Here is a 15,579-nt window from a genome sequence, read left to right as displayed (position 1 = left end):
TCGCAATCAGTGAGCCAGTCATGCGAGGCAGCAAGGAGTCTCGGGGCGGACATAAGCCGCGTGCGTGGGACAGCAGCGGCGGCGGCGGCGCCGGCGGCGGCAGAGGGGCGCCGGGGCGCGCTGCCCGCGGCGGGACACGGCCGCTCATTAGGGATGAGCCCAGGCCGCGGCTAGACGGCTCTTTAATTACCGCGACATTCGGTTCGTTACGCGGCCGCCGGGCTAATTATCGCGGGACTCCCCTTTCTGCCCGTGACCTCGCGCGCCGAGCCGACCGCGACACTCGGGCCGCACTCGCGAATTACACGCCGAACCCTTCCAGGGCACGTCCGCAGCTGCCGCCAATATTTCGCACGAGAACGAAGACGTCGAAACGAAACGAGCCTCTGATACAGCGCCATAATGACACTCACCGGCACAACGGTCGGAGGCTTGTGTCAGCATCGCCGCATTTTGGCACGTGGGCGAAGATGATGCGGTCTGGAGAAAGGGAAACAGGTAGCTGAATGGAGCAGTTCGTGTTCCTCATTTTTTTTTTCTTTTTTTTTGCGAGGTGCGGGGATACGAAGGCAAGGAGAATATTTCATAGCCCGGTACAAACATGGCGATAAATGGAACTTTATTTTTCCAATCGTGATACGCGCTGCAGAATTACATGAATCAGTTATCAACTACATCATCATCATCATCATCATCATTTAAGACTGATTATGCCTTTCAGCGTTCAGTCTGTAGCATAGCCCCCTTATAAAATTCCTCCATGATCCCCTATTGAATGATGCTAACATTGGTGTCTCTTCAGATGTTAAGCCTATTACTTTAAAATCATTCTTAACCGAATACAGGTACCTTCTTCTTGGTCTATCCCGATTCCTCCTACCCTCTACTGCTGAACCCCTGAGTCTCTTGAGTAACCTTGCTTCTCCCATGCGTGTAACATGACCCCACCATCTAAGCCTATTCGCCCTGACTGCTACAACTATAGTGTTCGTTCCCAGTTTTTCTTTGATTTCCTCATTGTGGACACCCTCCTGCCATTGTTCCCATCTACTACTACCTGCAACCATCCTAGCTACTTTCATATCCGTGACCTCAACCTTACTGATAAGGTAACCTGAATCCACCCAGCTTTCGCTCCCATACAACAAAGTTGGTCGAAAGATTGAACGGTGCACAGATAACTTAGTCTTGGTACTGACTTCCTTCTTGCAGAAAAGAGTAGATCGTAGCCGAGCGCTCACTGCATTAGCTTTGCTACACCTCGCTTCCAGTTCTTTCACTATGTTGCCATCCTGTGAGAATATGCATCCTAAGTGCTTCAAACCGTCCACCTATTCTAACTTTGTTCCTCCTATTTGGCACTCAATCCGTTTATATCTCTTTCCCACTGACATTACTTTCGTTTTGGAGATGCTAATCTTCATACCATAGTCCTGACATTTCTGATCTAGCTCTGAAATTTTACTTTGCAAACTTTCAATCGAATCTGCCATCACAACTAAGTCATCCGCATATGCAAAACTGCTTATTTTGTGTTCACATATCTTAATCTTATCCAGCCAGTCTATTGTTTTCAACATATGATCCATAAATAATATGAACAACAGTGGAGACAGGTTGCAGCCTTGTCTTACCCCTGAAACTACTCTGAACCATGAACTCAATTTACCGTCAACTCTAACTGCTGCCTGACTATCGATGTAAAGACCTTTAACTGCTTGCAAAAGTTTGCCTCCTATTCCATAATCTCGAAGAACAGGCAATAACTTCCTCCTAGGAAACCGGTCATATGCCTTTTCTAGATCTATAAAGCATAGATACGATTTCCCTGTTCCACTCGTAACACTTCTCCATTATTTGCCGTAAGCTGAAGATCTGGTCCTGACAATCTGTAAGAGGCCTAAACCCACAGTGATTTTTGATTTTTATCCACTTTGTCCTCAACTAATACTCGCACTTTCGTTTCAACAATACCTGAGAAGATTTTACCCACAACGCTGATTAGAGAGATACCTCTGCAGTTGTTACAATCTTTTCTGTTTCCATGTTTAAAGATAGGTGTGATTACTGCTTTTGTCCAGTCTGATGGAACCTGTACCGACTCCCACGCCATTTCAGTTATGCTGTGTAGTCATTCCATCCACGGAAAAAAAATCGGAACACCGAAAAGGAGTTGTTCAACATGAAAGAAAGTTGGCAGGCGTGATTACATCTGAAAGACGATGTCTATTCAAATTTCGTGACAGTTGCAACATCGCACTAAGTTTTAAAGAACAGGGCTACGAGAAACTGGATGTACTTTGAGCCGTATTGCATAACGACTTGGCTCGAATGTAACCACTGCACACGACTGCTGGCAGTGGCCGTCACGAGAATGTACAGCCGCAAGAAGACAAGGAAGGCTCCGGACGGCCTCGTGGCTTTACCGAGGGGGAGAACGTCCACGTCCACGTCCGGCGCCTGCTACAGCAGCAATGCGAGCAGCAGTTGGCACCACAGTGACACAAATAACTGTTACTAATCGGATACTTCAAGGATGGTTCTGCCTCGATGCCGGTGATGGCCGTGTGTTGGTTACAAGGAGGCCAGTTGAGGACCTGCTCCCAACCTGTCTATGTACTGGACCTACACCTGGTGTTATGGACTGAGGTGCGATTTTGTATGAAGCAGGAGCACTTTCATAGTTACCCCACGCACCCTGACTGCAAGTTTGTATGTCAGTCTGATGATTCGACTGGTTCTGCCGCCATTCATGAACAACATTCCAGGGGTGTTTGCCAACAAGATAACAGTTGCCTGAGTAGCGCTGTTGTAATCCAACATGCTATGAGGAGTGTTGACATGTTTCCTTGATCTGCTCGATCACTGGATCTGTTTCCAATCGAGCACATGTGGAACATCACCGAAAGGTAACTCCAGCGTCATCCACAAGCAACACTAACCGTCGCTGTACTGACCGATCAAATGCTACGGATGTGGAACTCCATCCCACAAACTGACACACACACGTGTGCAACACAACACACTGAATGCACGTTTGCATGCTTGAATTCAAGACTCTGTCGGTTACACTGGTTATTAATGTACCAGCACTTCACATTTGCAATGGCTTAACTCGCGCTTACATTAACCAGTGACCTAGCGAAGTTAATCACTTAAATATGTTACCTAGACAAATGTATTCCCATAGTTTCATTAATCCATGTTAATTATTTTTTGGTCTGCGATTTTTTTTTTTTTTTTTTTTTTTTTTTTTTTTTTTGCGGCGCTGTAGAGGTGGAGAACAGCTTCGTAAAAGTACTCCAGTTGTCTGTGTTCAGTTGAAAAGAATAAATAGGAATACCGTGCCGCCAAAAAATTCTTTGTTTTTACCACTTTATTCTCGACTGAAGTTCATTTCAGTTTAGTGAATGTTTGTAAAATCTCTACTTCTGTATGCAGTTTCTTTTTCTGTAAGCAAGGAAGATTGCCGTTTAACGTTTCGTCGACGACGACATCATTAGAGAAGGAGCACGAACTCGGATAGGAAAAGGATGGAACAGGAAATCGTCATGTCCTACCGAAGGAGCCATCCTAGCATTCGCCATAAGCGAAACGAAAGAAAACCATATTCCATATGGTCAGGCGGGCATTTGAACTCGAATAGGAGTCTAGTATTTTACTACTCCGCGAGTTCGCTCGCAACTTTCCTCAAAGCTAATTCGCGGGGGTATTTTGTTTTTCGAGTAGAGAGCACTGATGAAAGTGGGTGGGGAGGGGACTTCACATGAATAGAAAGACACCTGAATTTGATCAAGGAAGATATTTCAAAGTCTTAATAACCAAATTTCCTTCTTCTTTTGCTTCGTGCACTGCCAACTCAGCTACCCGATCACGACTAGCGAACCGTCCACCAGTACCTATTGTCCTGTTTTCGGTACTTCAGTTGGCAGAGCACTTGCTCGTGAAAGGTAAAGGTTCCAGGTTCGAGTCCTGGTCTGACACGCAGTTTTAAATTGCCTGTGAGTTTCATGTTAGCGCACGTTCCGCTGCACAATGAGAAATTCAGTCTGGTTCAAAAAAGGTCCAATGTGTGTGAATTCCTAAACTGCTGAGGTCATCGGTCCCTAGATTTACACACCACTTAATCTAACGTATGCTAAGAACAAAACACACACACACACACACACACACACACACACACACGCACGCACGCACGCCCGAGGGAGGACTCGAACCTCCGGCGGGAGGGCCGCGCAGTCCGTAACATGACGCCTCAAACCGCGCAGCCACTCCGCGCGGGTTCATTTCGGTTTTCCATTGTTAATCATCTCTCAATACAAGCTCCACATTTTTATTGTATGACTTGCAGGGTTTAAAGGCTTTCTAGCTGCTACCTGAGCATTTTAAAAAGCTATCAATACTTTCATTACGAAAATGACACAATCATTCGAAACACAGATCAAGTGGTCGTTCGATGATTCCACACAGCGCTTAGCTTTAATTACCTATTCGAATGACTATAAAAGAAGCTTCTGACTGGGCAGCATGCATGAAGGAAGAAGCATCGAAATGACACTTTTCTCTCCATGCATCACATTTTGGTCTGAAGCCGCTGTTAGTTTTGTTCGTATAATTGTTTATCCTACATTAAATCGCTGAAGCGGGAGGAAGAATCTCAAGCACTGTGATAGCAATGTTTTCAATCTCGTCTTTAGGATTACCGTCGGGCAGCGAAGCTACCGACAATCGTTCGTGTAACATATTTATGTAAGTGAAAATGAAGGCGTTAATTAGTTACTGCTTCACATTTCGTTCACTTCATTTCATGTATTGATAACGATATGTCTTGCCGATTTCATTCTGCATTTTCCCTGCTACATGAATGAACATGAAACCTCGTCATGTTCTTTATTTGGAAATTAAGGCACATTATAAGATATTTTTGCAGATAAGGTCGCCATTAGGTACTGCTCTTTTTTCTGCGGGAAACTGATCAGTTACTAGACTTTGTGGAAGCAAAGTTATGGGAAGTGGAAGTAAATACTATGTTCATAATATTAACAAGCGATTAGTGCTGCAGAAACGCTATATTTTTTCTACAGCCGTTAGATGCAATCAAGGAGCATTCAGTTTACTTTTTCAATGTCTGTGGAGCAACATAATCCGTACACACAATCCCAAAGAACACCATAAGAACACTGGTAAATTTCCTTTAACGAAAGCAGTTTAGTTCAGTTTGTCACATGACATCAACTACTTCATCGATTGGAAACAACAACATGCGAGAGCATACAGGACAAAGGTCACTCAACATGATTATAAATTACTCGGCTCTTATCAGAAGTAACGAAGGAACGCATTCGTTCATTGCCAATGACAACAAACCACAGTAAACACAGTATCTGAGACCGCTTGAAACTGAGCAACTTCAAATAAACAATACGTAGGGAACAAGGGAATAGCTTTCGTGAAGAAGAAACATCTCCGCAAAACATTGATAATCAACAATCGCCCGCATCTCGTGGTCGTGCGGTAGCGTTCTCACTTCCCAAGCCCGGGTTCGCGGGTTCGATTCCCGGCGGGGTCAGGGATTTTCTCTGCCTCGTGATGGCTGGGTGTTGTGTGATGTCCTTAGGTTAGTTAGGTTTAAGTAGTTCTAAGTTCTAGGGGACTGATGACCATACATGTTAAGTCCCATAGTGCTCAGAGCCATTTGAACCATTTTAATCAACAATCACAAAAATCTAATACAAACATAGTACTACAATGTTGTTAATGTTAAGATGGTCTTTAGTGGAAAGGGAAGCAAGTGCGCGGGATGAAGGAGATTTTTTGACGAAGTACTCCTTGAAATGTTACATCGGTGTTCTTTTCGACAACCTACGCTCCTGAGAATTTATTACGCAGCCCTCCGGGAAAATGTATATTAAATATTTAAAAAAGTCAAGTAAAGTGTTAAAAATAAGACCGCTCTCCTGGCCTCTTCAGTTGACGGGCTGTTAAGCAATGAATTCAAAACATTTGATGATGATTTGCTAAGAAGTCTAAATCGGTGATGATACTATTTGTGTCCCCGAAGTTGGGAAGTGCAACAAAATAATTCCGTTGTTAGACGGTCACTGTATCCCTTCAGTCAGCATACCTAGTCTGGGTGACTTGTGATTCATCCCTCGTCATGTTCTTTGGCATTCTGGTAATCAACTATATCTACGTGAAATTTATTTTCTTTTTTGTAATTCAGTTAAATTCATAGTTGCTGATTGGGTGCAGCACGGTTGAACGCCGTATACAGTCAGGGACTAATTAATCATCGACATTTGTTCAATGCCCCCGATGGATATTTTATCTTCCGAGAAAATGGGTGTTGTTTTTGTTATTGTTGTTGTTGTTGTTGTTGTTGTGATAACGAGCGCAAGACAGCACGGTCCTCAATTCACATGGAAGCACACACAGAGCATAAAGAGCATAAAATGACTCAAGAATTTCAAGGTATTCTTTTGTTTACGTTTCAAAAAAAATTGTTCAAATGGCTCTAAGCACTATGCGACTTAACATCTGAGGTCATCAGTCCCCTAGAACTTAGAACTACTCAAACCTAACTAACCTAATGACATCACACATATCCATGCCCAAGGCAGGATTCGAACCTGCAACCGTAGCGGTTGCGCGGTTCCAGACTGTAGCGCCTAGAACCGCTCGGCCACTTCGGCCGGCCAGATGACATTGCGCGCACACAAAAAACTGACGTGAAAATCTGCAAGGAACCCGTATCAAGACTGAAAGCAACAACATAGTCGAAGAGAACGATGCGATCATTATGTTGCCGCCACTAAATAGCTCGCATAGGAATGATGAAAATAAGAAGGGTAATACTGGAACGCACAGAAGCATACAGACATTCTGTTTTCCGTTCCTCAAAATGGAAATGGAACAGGAAAGAAAAATGATAATAGCAGTCCACAGGGACGATTCTAGAAGTCGGTCATGGGGGGCGCTAATGGGGGGGGGGGGGGTTTGGAGGGAATGGAATATGGCTTAATAAAAGGAGAGTTGGGGTCTTCTACCGACAAACTGGTAAAATTCGGTGTTGCTTAAAGTAGTTTTTGGTAACTGATTTGGAGTTGAGGGTAAAAAATGTGAATTAATAAATGATAAGACGCCTATTTTAAGTTAAATAATATTTACTGGTTTAGATAGTAAGCTATTTGCCGCTCTTATTCTTTCGTTACAATGTGTTTGGAATATATTGCAAGCTATATTGCTACATAATTATATAAAAAATGACTGAATCGGTTGGAGTAATATAGTGTTTAAGTTTTCTTATTGGTAACGCCACGTAGCGCTCTGTATGAAAATCACTGGCTGTGCTGTGTGCAGTCTAAGGCTAGTTTGCATTGTTGTCTGCCATTGTAGTGTTGGGCAGCGGCAGCTGGATGCTAACAGCGCGTAGCGTTGCGCAGTTGGAGGTGAGCCGCCAGCAGTGGTGGATGTGGGGAGAGGAATGGCGGAGTTTTGAAATTTGTTAGATTGGGTGCCATTAACTGGTATATATTTCTGACTTTTGAACACTATTAAGGTAAATACATTGTTTGTTATCTATCAAAATCTTTCATTTGCTAACTATGCCTATCAGTAGTTAGTGCCTTCCGTAGTTTGAATCTTTTATTTAGCTGGCAGTAGTGGCGCTCGCTGTATTGCAGTAGCATGAGTAACGGAAGATTTTTGGAGGTAAGTGATTTGTGAAAGGTATAGGTTAATGTTAGTCAGGGCCATTCTTTTGTAGGGATTATTGAAAGTCAGATTGCGTTGCGCTAAAAAATATTGTGTCAGTTTAAGCACAGTCATGTACAAATTTTCTAAGGGGACATTTCAATATCTGCTGTTTTCTGAAGTAATTTTATCCAGTTAATATTATAGGCCGGGGAGGGGGGGGGAGCTATAGCCCCCATAGACAACCCCCCTCCCCTTGCCACGGCCGCTGGTAGTCCGTCACGCACTGTACGTTGAGCTGCAGGGTTTATACATAGTTGTAGACGTAGGTAATCGGCCAGCAACCACTGAAAATTTACTGGCAGAGACAGCACCATTAGCTGAGCTGATCCAGAGCAGAGGAGGTTGGAGCTCCAAATCTCCATTTTATTGGCACAAACAATACCGATCGGGGGTGGGAGGGGGGGGGGGCGATGGGCGATACCTGGTGCGGGAGGCCGGCGAGAGGACGAGAAGGCGGCGATGCCGGTCCACTAACCGTGTTTCCCCTTTTTCGCAGCGACAGCGCACGTCAGCAACACGCACAGTCGATTAACAAAAACGTGGAGCGAATTTTGTTTAGGCGTCGCGCGCCGGGGCCGGCCGTGCCTCCGACTCGGCCCTAAACATTTCAGGGCGCGCGCGGCCGGAGAGCGCGTGCCGCTGTTCGCCTTATAAATATGCATGGCGGGCTGGCAGCGCGCGTGACGGCCGCCGCCGCCGCCGCCCGCGGGACTGCTAAATGACCGTCACACACCCTGTCAAAAAGTCAGGCCCTCCGCCGGCGCGGTAATGGAAAACACACACGAGCGCGCGCCGGCCTCCGCTCGGACAGGCACCGGCGCCGGGCCCCTCCCCCCCACACACACGTCAGCTGCAAATTAACGCCCGAATATGCATGGTACTCTTAATGGAATGTTGCCGGAGGGTTTATCCCCGCCATCGAGCTATGATTTTGTCAAACGCTCCCGTATAGAAAATTTACGCGAATGAATGGAAAATTCGGGTACGAGAGTTTTCGTGTGTATCAGCGCGCTTTGGCGAGTTATCGTGTCCTATCGGAACGTCTCCTCTGAAAGAGGTACTGTTTGCCACTGAAAAGGTGAAAAATGTGCACCCTGTTTACCTCGAAAAAGTATTCATCTCTTTCTCGCGGTATACTAGCTACCATAGTTGGTTACGGCTCTCGGACTAAGGCTGCTGGCTGTGGTGCGGGTGTGCAGAACAGAGCTATGTTGCTCGGGTGCATTTTGTATAACACCAATTCACGCTTCGAAACGTGTCGTCCGTACACGTATCTGCGAGCATGTCGAAACTAGCACGATCAAGCATTTAGTAAAATCCTCCCCCCTACGAAGTCCGAGTGTTCTTGTGCAAACATCGGTTTATTCTTCGAAAAATGTGGGTCTTGGACGAAGACGACTTGCTCGTTTCAGTTAGTTTTCCCTCTGCGATGCATAGTGGGGGGAGGGGGGAGACAGGCTAATGCGACGAAAAACGTAAACTCACATTTACTCATTGCTGGAGATATATGCAAATCACAGGAATAATTATTTAAGGATAAATACAGAAAGATATCTCAAACTCCTATTACTCGCATATTCCATTAAAAAGTACCATCAGTCAAAAATGGCTTTGAGCACTATGGGACTTAACATCTGAGGTCATCAGTCCCCTAGAACTAAGAACTACTCTAACCTAACTAACCTAAGGACATCACACAAATCCATGCCCGAGGCAGGATTCGAACCTGCGACCGTAGTCGCGCAGTTCCGGACTGAAGCGCCTAGAACCGCTCGGCCACCGTGGCCGGCAGGATACAGTCATCAGACAAGTTATAACACCACACGGAAGACGGACAGCAATGTTAGACTTAACACGTGCTAATGGGTAGGCCTGTTGGAGACTTCTAGCACGTATCTGTTCTTGAGTGTCGAATTATGTACTTCTCTTCCTGCCCAAGCTGAATAAATACCTTCCATTTTTCCCGTACTGCAGTTCGTTCTAGGAGAATTTGTCTTTTAACAATAGTCTAATAAGTATGTCTGCGATATAGTAAACTGCTTTGTATTGGTTTAAAAGTATAACATATGCAACATCCCTATTTACATTATTGTGATAGGCTTTCGATTTAATGCTGTTGAAACAAGGCTAGATTACGTATACTCAAATTTCCAGACCTTTTCTAATAATTTGCTTCGAATTAGTCAGTATATTTCTTTTACACAGATTGCCTCACAACCGCCATTTTAAAAAGTTTTCGATGGCGTTGATCCACAGTCACGCAACACTTTTTAAAAGAGTGTATTATTGTTTCTCCTTTGTACTATCCAGATTTCGGCTTTTCTGTCATTATCAAGTACAATGCTAAAAGTTAAGGACATTTACTTTTTAAAGACATTTGTTAGCCGTCTTCACATGCTTTGGACTGCCTTAACAAATATGACTTAGTAATGGGCTAACAACTTCTCGCGTTGTACTTGCTAATGGCACGAAGGCCGAAATATGGATAGCACAAAAGATAAATATAAGAATACACAATCAAATGGCAGTTTAGTCTTTACTTAAAAAAACTGACATTTTTTCGCACAAGCCTGCACATTGTCGATACGCAAACTCAAGCATATTTACCTTGGTACCGTTGGACAAGTTTGCATGATTGAAAATCGATCCAACCTTTAAGCACTTTGAAAACCCCTAATACTTACATAAAACTGGCCTACAGTTGGTCAAATATGCTTGCAAGGAGTGCTTCTCATGCAAGGAGTGCTTCTCATGCATGCTTGTCAAGTTTGCAGTTACGTGTGTGGCCTTCTTAGATTGTCTACTGGTCAGAGAAGACATGTAGTAAATTAAATACTTGGGGTTCGATAGTATTATCTCCATCAGAAAGTATATTATGTATGTAACAGTAATTCCTCCCCCCCCCCCCCCCCCCCCCCTCCTCCCCGCCCTCCCATTCTTCATTTCAACTCCGTAAGGGAGAATAAGCTTAAAAAAGGTCCAAATTATGTTTAACGTTTTTTGAAATTTGCTAAGTGCTCTCATTATGAAACACTGAATGAGTATTGTCGGGGTAGTCTTGGTACTTTGCGCTCCGTTTCATGAAAAGCTAGTTTTCCATGTAGCTTCAGGTTTATGAGTAATATCTCCTGAATTATGCGTCGCGCAATGACAGAATTTGGCAAGTGGATACTGTCTGCGAAATGTGATGCAAATAGAGTTAGTAGTAACGAAGTGCTAAATTAAAACGTCATGTCTGATGCTTGTACTGCATGGACAGCAAAAACATAGTAAGCGATAAACTTTTTTCCTTGTATTATTTTGTGGGAGGTGTCGTCGAGAAAAAGTTTCGTAAATGTTTGAAGTTTTGTGTAAAGTTTGTTGTATGTCGCTAAATGGTCTCATTCTCAAATATTGGATAAATAAAATCCCGGCAGTTTGCGAGTCAAATTACGCTGCCTTAAGACATATATACGTACAGTTTCTAACTGTAGTAATCGTCTTACAATGTGAAATTTTAACATAACAAAACATCTCTTAATGTGTAGATTATGACAGCATTTTAAATTTGGTCAATAATTGCATGAAATATTGAAAATCAGATGCCGGCCGTTGTGGCCGCGCGGTTCTAGGCGCTGCAGTCCGGAACCGCACTGCTGCTAAGGTCGCAGTTTCGAATCCTGCCTCGGACATGGGTGTGTATGATGTCCGTAGGTTCGTTAGGTTTAAGTAGTTCTAAGTCTAGGGGACTGATGACCTCAGATGTCCCATAGTGCTTAGAGTCATTTTAACCATTTTTGAAAATCAGATTTTTATTGCCCCTGGAAGCTGTTAGATAGACAACCTGCAATCATTGTGTCCGAGTTAATCGTTTAATAATGTAGACGTCAAGAGAGACTCGACTCCTCAACCACCGGATGCCTTCTTCCCATATCACGCAGACTCCAAATCGTTACAGTTGAAGCAGCCATTGGTCTCGTGCACTATCTGGTAGGACGTGTTAAATATCTGGAATAATTACAATGAATCAAAAGAAAATAGCAAGCCACTCACGGAGCCATCGGTATATCTGACGACGTCCAGGTGCAATGTCGAATTAATGAGTCCTTGGCGGTAGAGGAAGACAGCAGCTTAGGGAGACTTGTGTGTAAGGGGAAGTGTAAGATGTGCAAAATTTAACTTCTTGAATGCAGAAGCTTCAGTCTTCCACTATATATCCACATGATAATGTGTGACCTACTAATGGGTGTACAGCAAAGAAGGATATGACGTGCTCCTAGAGGAGGGGAATAGTCAGATGCTACTACAAGAACAAACAGAACGAAGGAAAGTATGTCCAATAAACAGTAAGCTTATCTTCGTATCAGGAGCCAAGTTGTCGTCTGATCAGAAGTAGAGTTTGGAAGAATGGGTTACCAGTCATACAGGTGGTGAAATGGTTAATACTGTTGACCTACTTTTGGATCCATGAGGTTCCTGAAGGTAATGAGAAAAGGAAACTAGACACAGAGAATCTTATTCCTCAACAGAGTGAGTGTGGTTCTGTGAGGACAGGAGTCTCTTCCACAACAGGTAGGACCAATGCACGACAAAAGTATGCCTCTGTTATCTTGGTACAATCTGATTCTCTAAGGCGCAACCTGCATGACGCTAAGTCGATTTCTAACAACAGACACTTGTTCTTTTATGGAAAAATATTACGAACCACAAACCACGTGATATCTTGGAAAATATACGAGAATGTTTTATTGTTCCAGTTGTTAGTAACATTATCTTATAAGCTTCTAAAAATAATTCCTTCTGTGACTATTGTAAATGTAACACACGGAAAGACTTATTGTATAAGTTTGCAAAATTCGACTCTGCGTCACATCTCTACGGCTGCGACCAGGATTCCTAAAAGGAGATTTTTCATGTATATCGGAAAATAAATGAAAAAGAACTGAACGACGCTAAATCTTGGGGATTGTGAAATTAAAACAACTGGATTAGATCGACGTTGCCCCAAGCCCACGAATATTTCGAGGAGATATCAAGATGTCTCGAAGGAACAGCCACCGAATGTTAACTGGCAGCGCTTCTGTGGGTCCGTGCTTCACCTGTTATGTGCTGCCAAAGAAGTTGATGGTCCAAGCGAGTTAATATTTTGAATCTGTTCCCAGTTTTCAGTAAGCGCCCTTTAAGACAGTAATGGGAATTTATAATTAACCTGTATAGAATTTGTAGTTTGAGTTAAAGCACACATGCAGAATAAACACTCAATGTGTCTCGTACAGGTATAAGGAGGAGGTTAACGAGACAATGCGGGGAACTCATGTAGTTTAATCAAGACTTTAAGAAGTTCCCGAGGAGGCTGACAGGCCTACGTTGCTGCTTCTAAACTACGTATACTTCTTTTTGTGCACAACTAGATAGTTATTACTGGACGTGGTAGGCTTCGAACATAAATTCTGGATCAGGTGACACATAGGGCAAGCTTTATGTAGCAACAACGAAATAAATCTTTGTTAGCTGGATTAAATAAATAAATACATATATGTTATTTCATTTGCATAAGTGACGCGACAGTAGAAGTAAGAATGTATACTAGCGGCAGAAATCCGTGTAAAGCGTATTGAAACAGTGATAATATATATTTCTTTTTTCACTGTGCTCTTCCATTTGCATTCGGTACGGCTGAAGTCCTTATTCGATGTTGCTTCGATGTTGGCCGTACGGTTTAACGCACGGCTTTCCGGACTGCGACGGAGCGCCTGGTCCCCGACACGAATCCGCCCGGCGGATTTGTGTCGAGGTACGGTGAACCGGCCAGTCTGTGGATGGTTTTTAGGCGGTTTTCCATCTGCCTCGTCTGGTGTGAGACGTTCCCTGGGGGGTCCACCGGGGTCAAACCGCACAATAACCCTGGGTTCGGTGTGGGGCGGCGGAGGGGTGAAGTGGACTGCGGTAGTCGTCGTGGGGTTGTGAACCACTGCGACTGAGGCTGCGGCGGGGTCGGAGCCTCTCCATCGTCTCTAGGTCTCCGGTTAACAATACAATACAATAGAATAGAATAAAATACAATACAATGTTCACTGTGGATACTGGAAATGGCAGATCTCGATTTAAAATTCTAAAAATTCTGTATCAGATGACTCGTAGCCAAAGCTTTATAACGCAACAACGCAATAAATCTCTGAATGGTGGTATTAGGTGAGTAAAAAATCGCCTGCAAGAATATGCCCTAACTGTACATCGTCAATATGGTACTTTCACACATGGTATCTACAGAAAAGAAAGATGTCTGCAAATGACTCCGTTTCCCCATTACTCGTGGTAAAATGCTACAATTAACACCGTATACAAGCCACTTACCGTCGTACAATCCACTGCGGGGCATCGCCTGACAGAAAACAACGGTGACGCGGCCTTCTGGGTACCCCCGGAAAAGGGAAGGAAGGTTAGAACTTAACGTCGAGTTGACCTTGAAGCCATATGAGGCGGAACTCTAGCTCAGGTAGAGAAACAAGCAGTCTTAACCTGCCTGACGAATCATCCCAACATTCGATTGAACTGACCACAGAAAACCTAAATCTGGAAGACCGGGTGGCAATTTGAACACCTCTCCTTCCGAACATGAGTCCAGTCAATCAACCACTGAGCCGTCACACTCAGTAATTACCCTTTGGTGCCACGTGCGCGTCTTATACTCTTACAGTAGTTCTGGTTTTCTTCGATTTCTTTTTTTAACTATCGCTTAACTTACGACTCTAAGGCGAAATGTTCATTAAATATGCAGAAAATGATGTAAACTGTAGAATGGTAAAGTACACAAATTGTAAACAAGATTTTTTTTTACAGACATATCAACAACGCGGAGCTGGTATAAGGAGCCAGAGAGAGACAATCATTTTCCGAGGCTTATCCCTGAACACAAACGTTTCCTCCTATAGGGAAGACTCAGAAGCAACAAGCGGATGCGGCAACTGCGTCAAGAGCGGACCGACCACGTCACAAACAAAGGTTTATTACGGGGAGAAATCACGATTCTAGGCGCAGCACGAGAAGTAATTAGTGTAGGAAAGAAGCCACAATGGGGTTTAGCAATTAAGAAACCAGAAGCGCCTCTAGGCGGCGGGCGAGGAATACGGCATGAGCGGCGGTGGGTCCGGAGGCTGGCGGGGCGAGGCCACGCGGCGGGCACGTGGCACGCGCCACACACCACAATGGGCGCGGCTGCCGCATCCGCCACAGCCCGCCTCAACATGCGCCGCCGGTTTCTTTCTTTCTGCACACTGTGTAGTAAATACACGACGTGTTTTGCCAAACATACCGCCCTATTATTTCTACAACTACGTCTACAGCACAAATATACTCCGAATACCACTGTACGGGGTGTGGCGGAGGGTACCTTGTACCACTACTAGTCATTCCCATTCTTGTTCCTCTCGCGAACGGAGCGACGGAAAAACGACTGTTAATATGCCTCCTTAATACGAGTCCTAATTTCCCTTATCTTCGTGGATCTTGCGCGAAATGTACATTGGCGGCCGTAGACTATTTCTACAGGCAGCTTCAAATGTCTCTTTTTCCAAATTTTTTCAACAGTGTTTCACGAAGAGAACGTCTTCCTTCCAGGGCGTCCCATTTGAAACATCTCCTTAATACTTGTGTGGTGATCGAACCTACAGGAACAAATCTAGCAGCACTCCTGTGCGTTCTTCGATGTCTCATTTTAACCGACCTGGTGTGGAACCCAAACACTCGAATAATAATCAAGAATGGATCGCACTGATATTCCACGTGCGGTATCCTTCACACGTTTACAGCAAGCTGCCATTCATCGCACCAACTAGAAACTTCATT

The 15,579-nt window shown here is 44.2% G+C and overlaps 1 protein-coding gene across 1 annotated transcript in view; it reads right to left on the bottom strand.

The window, feature by feature from the left end:
- Window positions 1-15,579, bottom strand: part of LOC126271741 (ankyrin repeat domain-containing protein SOWAHA-like) — a 157,489-nt gene that overhangs the window by 62,190 nt on the left and 79,720 nt on the right. Inside the window, exons 2-3 of the mRNA XM_049974178.1 lie at window positions 14,863-15,008; window positions 8,295-8,469 (exon numbers count right to left, since the gene is read on the bottom strand). Coding sequence (XP_049830135.1) covers window positions 8,295-8,469; window positions 14,863-15,008 — 321 coding nt within the window. The remainder of the gene's footprint in view (window positions 1-8,294; window positions 8,470-14,862; window positions 15,009-15,579) is intronic.

This window comes from Schistocerca gregaria, chromosome 1 (assembly GCF_023897955.1).
Source record: "Schistocerca gregaria isolate iqSchGreg1 chromosome 1, iqSchGreg1.2, whole genome shotgun sequence".
Taxonomy (NCBI): domain Eukaryota; kingdom Metazoa; phylum Arthropoda; class Insecta; order Orthoptera; family Acrididae; genus Schistocerca; species Schistocerca gregaria.
Note: the sequence above shows the minus strand (reverse complement) of the source record. Positions and strands in the feature narration are given on the sequence as shown.